Below are 8537 nucleotides of genomic sequence, written 5' to 3'. Positions count from 1 at the left end.
TGCAATCTGCTCCAAGCAGACAAGTCGATCAGTCGTGTGGAAATAAAGTGTCTAGCGCCAGCAAAGTACGTTTGTTTGTGAATTAATTAAATATATCCACAGTCCCGTCTGAATGCCAGGCAACGCTAACATGGAAGAATTGTGTACAATACTCGCAAAAACGCGTGATCCGTCGACGCAAAAAGAACAAGATGAGGTGATAATACAACTTTCATTCATTACCTTTGACCTTTAACACACAAATTTTCGGTATTTTTCATCCGAAATTTGTGCGTATGCGTGAACCATAATCGCCTAAGCTTACGTGTAGTCTTTTTCTTGATTCTTTGTTGCAGATACTGCTGCAGCCATTCGCTTACATACAACAAATACCAGGCAAACAATTCCGTTCAGAACTGGCCTTGGCATTCAATCATTGGCTTAATATTCCGGCGGAAAAATTACACCAGATTGGCGAAATTGTGCAAATGCTGCACAATTCCAGCTTATTGTAAGTATCGTTCATTTATACATATTTTGGTTATTTAAAGCATGCCATGGAATGCCATCAAAAGCACCCAATGCACTACTACTAACTGAGTGATAGCTATATATGTACGTATGTATGAATGCTTGTACATAAGGACATATATCGAATGTGTTAAGTGTGAAACGTCTGCCTGCCCTGCCTCCCTCCCTCCAGCTGGCTAGGCGGCTACTGCATCATAATCCACCGAAATATACAATGTCATGTTTACGTTTCAAGTTCGAATGATTTCTATATGTGCATATAAATATGTGCGTTTAGCGGCGCCATTTATACTCTTGTGTGAATGTCCGTATATTTAATTTGTGCGCAAATAATGATTTCTTGTTTTATTATTTTTATTTTTAGTTGCTCTTTTTGTTTTGTTCTTGCTTTGCTTCATTGTATTGAGGTTGGTGGCACGGTTAATATCAATTCACACTCACCTCCTTCGAGTTTGTTTATATCACGATTGTTTATATTATTTTTCCATTATGTTTCTGTTTATATATGTATATATGTAGCGCTAGAAATTATTGCGAAATATTTACATACTCATATATACAGTATGTATGTATGTATGTACATACCAAGCCATTGTGCTCATTTGGTTGTATTAAGCAGCCGCAAATTTCAGATTCAAAGCACATAGAGTTTTTTCAGTTAAAACTTTTATATACAAAGGCACCTATGACACAATGAGATTCGCAAAAGGAAGCTTAAATTGCCTTTAATAGTTCTCGCGAACTGAAAACGAATCAATTTATTTGGATATTTGTATCTCCATACATATGTATGTACATATGTAAATTTATCATCAAGCGCTTGTAGGAAGAAGTGTTCTGTAAAATTCCCTATTCAATTAATTTTGAGGCGACTCAGGGCGTTATGTCTTGCGACGGCAAAAAACACCTATCTGTTTATATATGTGTATGAGTATATATCGACGGCTGAGTAGAAGATCGACCCATGTATCGCGGCAGCCAGTTCGAAAATGCTCTATCTCAGAAAAATTTTCAAGAGCGCCCTATCTCAGATTTTTATTTTATTGAAGAACGCCCAATTTTAGAATTCAGTTCAAAAACAGCCTATCTCAGCTGCCGATTCAAAAATGCCTTATCTCAGCACATTTTCAATACATTTTCAGCTGAGATAGAGCGTTTTTGAACCGAATTATGAGATAGGGCTTCTTCAACCGAATTCTATGGTAGGGTGTTTTTCAATCAAATTCTGAACTAGGGCGTTCTTGAAAAGTTTTCTGAGATAGGGCGTTTTCGAACCGGCTCCCGAGATGGGTCGATCTTCCACTCAGCCGGCGATATGCAAATTTGTAGGAGTATGTATAAACATTTTTTTTTTACAAATTCGCATATGATCGTAAATTTTTTGCTTATCTTTGAAAGGTGTCGAAAATAATATACTGCTGGACAATTACAGTAAATTAAAACCAAACCAATTTTAACAACAACAGTTTTACGCCGACTCCGAACGGCGATTGTATTTGCATTAGAAGCTGTTTTTCATAGCAGAACTACACTTGGAGGTTTGCCATTGCCTGCAGAGGAGCTACCGCTATTAGAAAAGGCTTTTTAGTTTCTTTTGTTTTTTGATGTTAGTGGGAAACTGGCCTCGATCCCAGACCCTGAGTTCCGCGCCATAAAGGCAAATATGGCAATGAACTGGCTCAGAGACTGGCAAAGGGAAGCAGCAGCTACCCAGCCAGTAGGATCAGAAACCTTCATTCCCGCGACAGTCGGGTCTTCGTAACCAGAACTGCCCAGATGTACATATGTCTGGGCAAGGACTGCCACTTCAGCAACAACAAAACTGTTGGGGGAACAGCAACAACCGGTATCCTCTCTCACTATAGCATCACATGTTATAAAGGAAAAGCTAGTAGTGGAGAAGCGGCTGCTTAAAAGTTACATATGTACAACTTCAGAGAATTAGGAACCTTATCACTCTTCCACATATAAGTTTAAGGCATATAACAGGCACCTACATACAGGTGAACATCATAAATAGGAAATGAATTTTCTGGGAGAAACCGCACTGCAGTTTCGTCTAGAATGCGAGGCGATCGTAGAAAGAGGCAAATCCATTTCGAAGAGGCTACGCATATTCACTCACTGCCGCCCCTGACACGAATGGTTTCTATTGGGACTTTAGACCAAAATAAGGTATAGTGATGAGTTTTGACCCAAATCCGAAGTGTAAATACTTCATTACATCTATCTATCTACATACATACATACATATGTATATAGTTCAAACATATTTAGATAATACTGACTTTTTGGATGAGGCATCCTAGTGTAAGTGTAAAAGTATTTATGTTCTTTTGTAAAAATTTGAATACAAAGTTGCGGAAGCTGTAAGTGATAATTGTACATTGTTGCATATGCATATGCAATTGATTGAAGTATGTGCTTTACAGCGATAGTGTGCCAATAATTGTAGCAATAAAATGTAATAGAATGTAAATGCTGCCATATGCTGAATGAACTCGAATATGTATGTATGAAGGCATGTGCGTATGTGGCTTCAACATGTGGTTGCTTCAAAAACAATCACACCAGCTGCGAAACAAAAAAATGTCGTTTAATAATGGAAAACACACTTGCTTCACCCACTCCAACTGATGATTGGCAGGCAGGGCATATGCAAAGTTAACGTATTTAATGGTATTGCCTGCCCTGAAAGAAAAATTTATAAAGAATCGTAGTGTGACTTAACTTTGGTGGTAGAAAGTCAGTAGAGCTATTTGAGATTTCCACTCGAGAGGTAGTCAAAGTATATACAGTCATGTGAAAAATAATAGGGACACGACGTTTTTACTAGTTTAGCTATTTTTATGTTTGTTTAATGTTTATTATTTTGTTAGAAAAATACAGCTCGTTATCTAACCAATACCATATAAGTCCAAATTTCAAACTTTATAGAAGAATTAGAAAAATTCAACAAAATTTTACAAAAACAAATTTTTTATTTCGAAATTTGTGGAAAAATGTTAAGTATGCAGTTTTATAGCCATTAAATTCCAGCTTAAGAAAGTGCAAGTTTCAAGTGGTTAAGAGTTCACGTTGACTTTTGATAATTTTATTTTACGGATGGTGCTATTATTTTCTTCCATACAAAAACAAAATTGTCTAACATACTTTGTATGGAAGAAAATGCATTAAACCGTCAGTAAAAAAAAAATTTCGAAATTCAACGCAATTTCTTAGCCACTTGAAACTTGCACTTAATCAACTAAAGAACTGCATACTAAAAATTTATTTTTAAATTCTTAGTAAAAAGCTTGTTTTAAAATTTCGCAGATTAATTTTTTTTTTTAAATTTTCTACAATGTTTGAAATTTGGACTTATATGGTTTTTGTTAGATAATGAGCTGTATTTTTTTTAAATATAAACATGAATAAAAAAAAAGCCGAAAGTGGTGAAATTGTCGTTCCTCTATTATTTTTCACACAACTATACATATAATATTTTAAACAAGCGAACAACTTGATGTGTTTTTCCAAATTGGTAAACGTCGTTGCCTTAATTCGACTATTCTCTCGTTTTGAACTCACGAAAATGTCTAGAGAGGTGAAATTTTACAATTGTGGTAGCTTCTGTGCAGCTCCATCGAACAAAAGTCAATAATTCGACCTGCCGAATCAACAGATTAAATTCCTGTAAATATTTGTTCTTTAAACTAATTATTGGACAGTATTTTATTCTACTGGTGCACTCTCCCAGCTCTTCACAAGTAACTCTCTTTCCTACAGGGTTTGCTAGAAATTGCCTTTTTTGATTTGTGGGGAGTTAGAATGTGCCCATGACAACTCTTACTTTACCACATATTGCATTGAAATGTAATACGCGCCTGCTTCAATTGTACGCTAAGGTCTTCACACACACGCATTTCAATTTTAATTCACTGCCAGGCGACTGATTAAAATGCCATCGCTGTCTCGACTACTGCATAGCCCGCAGCCCTTTGTAAATTATTTTATTGATTTGCTGCCTTCTTTATTATAACAATTTTACATATGTACATACATACATTTGTGTGTGTGTGTGTATGTGCATACATTTATTAGAATTTTTCGGCGTTTGCTTGTTTATACATAAATAATATGAGTAATAATAGAATGGACTATGGAATACATACAACATACATATGTATGTATGCATGTATGTATAGCTATCGGTTATCAGTGAAAATTTCTTTTTTTTTCTTAAGTTCTGGTTTGAGTCTCATTAGGACGTGTCTCCAGCGTTTGGGCGCGTGTGCGGCATACACAAAGTACTTGTAGGTGTATGAGTTAGTTCAAATAGCGTTAATCGCAGAAAGAGAATCATGACAATTTTAATGCAGGAAAATTCATACATACAGTCAGTCAATAAAGTTTAGGTACAGCCAATTTTTTACAATACGGGCAAATATTTTTTAAATATTTTAGTTTTCGGCAATTTTTTATAAAAATATGGTTAATTCTACAACAAAAACCCCAAAAATCAGAGTTCCAAACCTTGTGCAAAATTGAAGAAAATTCTGCAAAAATTCATTCAAATATTGCACTTTTTATTTACGCTCTCTGGAAAAATGTTGAGTTTGCAGTTTTTTAGTCCATTCAATTTTAATATAATGAAGTGCAAGTATGAGGAAGCTAGGACCTACCACGACGATTTCCTCTAAACTCTCGGAAAATGTTACTAGTTCACGAAGTTCTTAAATTGTTTTATTTTTATTGATTATTGTTAATTTTTGAGTTTATGAAGGATTTTCTTTAGTAAAATTTTATCGGATACTATATTTGTCACATTCATTCAAATGATAGTTACATAAAACTAGGAAATCGTTTGGTATTTTTAACCGACTTCCAAAAAAGGAGGAGGTTATCAGTTCGTCGGAATATTTTTATTTTATTTTTTTGTTTTAATGTATACACCGCATAACTTTGGACCACGTCAAACGATTTCGAAAAAGGTAGTGTCTCAGAGATGGTTCCATACTAATCTGGTTTAGATCCGATGATTGGATCATGAAATATATATATATATATTTTATACGAGCATGGAAGTCGGTTTTGTTTTTTGCTTAAAAATTACTTGTAGTTAAAACAATTTTATACATTAGTTATCGCTCTACAGTAAAAGTTATCCTCCGATGTTGTATAGGTTCTGACGACATAGTTATAATCAACAAATGATCATATCCCAGAGTAAAATGTTCCACCAGTCACAATGGAATGGCCCATCTATAACTAAAAATTGTCGAAATGGCGCTTACGACAATTCATACAGTTTGTATACAAAAAAACAGATGGAAAGACTCATATCTTCGCCATTCTTGGGAAGTTTAGTCAACTGTTATGCCGAATTTACACTAGGCATGGAAATGAAAAAAAAATTATGCCATTTAAAAAAATGCCATGTGGAAATTAACTTAATTACTATTATTTTAATGGTAATGACACGATTAATTTTTAATGCCCGACTTTGTCATTTGTAATTTTTACCATTTAATGCCTAGTGGAAATCCAGCATTAGGCTGAACATATTATCTTTATCAAGCTTAATAATTGTATGGTGAAATCTACAAGAACGTAAATTTTGAGTTACTTTTCTATATTATTAAACATGCGATATGTATGTATGTATTTTGTGCATACTCGATACCTGCAGCTTTGCTGATAACGAATGATACTTTTTTTAGCGACTATTTACTTTCACTGGGGAATTTAAATATTTTTAGTCATTTCAAGATTTATCATCATACTGGCTACTTAGATATTACTTTTCATAGAATTCCAAAAGCTATTTTTCCCATCACACACTTAAACGACCTTCACACTCAGCATTTGCTTTTACAGCATTTGCCTAGGCAATTTTATGCTACAATTCCAAGATTTTAATTGTGCGCATTTAAATTTGCATTGTGCAATGTTTTTACATTTATTTTTTATTGCTTTTATGCATATGTGTGCCTATGTACATATGTATGTATGTATGCAAAAGAACGCATTCTCCTCCTTCACGTTTAATTTCACAGAAATATTCATCAATTGGCATTTATGATTACACACATCTGTATCAATGTATGTATGTTTGCACGTGCAGTAGTGGCAGCCACTGTAAACGAGAAAAAAAATCCCTATTCATTGGTGACAATTCAATTGCATAGCTTTTAAGTCAGCCTTTTTCTTGTGTTGTTGTCTCACGCTTTTGTTTGCTCCATTGTTGAAAATCTTTGCCAAGCTTCTACATACATATCTACTTACTAGACTGTGTGACTGACTCATCCATTGTGCGCTAGCCAAGTGTAAAGTGAGTAGAAATGCGCATAAGTATACTACGTTTATACCACTTACTTATATACAGTGTCTTGTCAATTTAATATGCACGCTTTTAAAATAAAATAAAAAAATGTACTCGAAAGTGAGCCCTTAAATATAATTATCCCAAAACAATATATCGTAACCTAAGGCACTGAAAAGGTGCCAAGCTCATTTTGAACAGGTAAGATGAAAAATCTATGTAGTTGCGTATTACCTGCCTTTCTGCATCAAAAACTTAATTTTGAAAAAAAAAAAATTAGACTTGGCACCCTTTCACCTTTTGGTAGCGATATGTAATTTAAGCCGATACTCTGCAATCAATGTTTAATCTCAAAATTTTAAACTTCTAAAATGTCCTAGCTTCGGCCCGGAATAATGTTTCTAAGGTAAGGGTTGTTTGGATACATCCTCATTTCTCCTTGAATATTTGTCCCGTCTTCGAGGAGTAGGAGTTCAGAAATTTGCGTTGCATTTTCACAAAAGCCCTATTCCTACAGCATCTAGATACATTTCTTCAACAAAAAGAAAATTTTGAAAGAAATGATGCAATTTATAGCATACAGTGGCATAGGCCAAACTTTATTTGCAAAATAAAAAATCCATTGAAGTTTAAATATTCAGTGAGTTTTCTTTTAATTTACTTTCCCTTTGCTTTAACTGATGATAAAACCCGAGAAAACTTTTCGAGCTGTGGGAGTAAATTTGGGAAAAAATAAATTTTTAGGTACTTTAGCACGAATTCCAAAAATGATACAATAACCCAAATAAATACATACGTATGTATGTACATAGTAGAGATGTTATTTTTTCGATTTTTGCGATCCCGGGATTTTCCAACAACTTGACATGAAAAAATTGCATCAATATAGTCTGAGAAGCTGTCCTACCATATAATAAATATTAAATAAATGGGTTTGAAACCTACTTTATTATTTAAGTTGAAAAATATTCCATTGATAACAAAACAAAAGACAGTAATTAAATTTATACGCATTTAACAATACTTTAGCGTGTACTTATCTTATAAAGGAACTTAAGGCATGTCGAAAAAAGCTCGATGCAAAAAAAAACTTATTTAAGTCAACATATGTATTGTGTGGCTGAAAGAAGTTCATAATACTATTTAGTGACAGAAATAAAAGAAACGCCTTATTTCAACCGGTTTAGTCTACATTTCTTTTATTTATTTAATTATTAAATTTTTGTATAAAAGTCTACCTCATTTATATATAATTAACTTCATTTAAATGCACATTTCAAAATTTGTACAGAAATTATAAAAATGCAAAAAAAAAATTGCCAAAATTTCAAACGTTTTACTCAGCATTTTTAGAAAAATTTTAGGTACGCAGTTTTATAGCCCATTAAATTAAAGTAGGGTAGAATGAAGTTTCATGCAATTACAAACTACCGTTGATTTTTGGGAATTTTTCAAACTATGCTGTGCATTTTCTTCCATATAAACAAATTGCCGAACATAGTTTGTATGGAAAAAATGCGTGACACCTCCAGCAAAAAAAAAATATAAAAAAATCGGCGTTACTTTTAGTCACTTGAATGCTCGCACTTTATCCTCCTGTAATTTAATGGGCTATACTTATAAAATCGCTTACCTAAAATTTTTCTAAAATTTCTGATTTGAAACAGTTTGAAACAAAAAACAAGTAAGAAAGGCTAAGTTCGGGCGGAGCCGAACATTAAAT

General features: G+C 33.7%; 1 protein-coding gene across 3 annotated transcripts in view; it reads left to right on the top strand.

The window, feature by feature from the left end:
* The first annotated feature begins 6 nt into the window (after positions 1 to 6).
* qm (geranylgeranyl pyrophosphate synthase quemao) overlaps positions 7 to 8537 on the top strand; it is a 12595-nt gene continuing 4064 nt past the window's right edge. For all 3 annotated transcript variants that reach the window (XR_001848521.1, XR_001848520.1, XM_017624602.1), the window contains exons 1-2: positions 7 to 196; positions 336 to 490. Coding sequence is in view for 1 of the 3 variants with exons in the window: in XM_017624602.1 (XP_017480091.1) it covers positions 113 to 196; positions 336 to 490 (239 nt within the window). In the remaining 2 variants the exon portion in view is untranslated. The remainder of the gene's footprint in view (positions 197 to 335; positions 491 to 8537) is intronic.

This window comes from Rhagoletis zephyria, unplaced genomic scaffold (genome assembly GCF_001687245.7).
Source record: "Rhagoletis zephyria isolate East Lansing unplaced genomic scaffold, Rhagoletis_zephyria_1.1 Rzeph_scaffold_03703, whole genome shotgun sequence".
Lineage (NCBI taxonomy): Eukaryota > Metazoa > Arthropoda > Insecta > Diptera > Tephritidae > Rhagoletis > Rhagoletis zephyria.
This window is presented reverse-complemented; position numbering and strand designations above follow the sequence as displayed.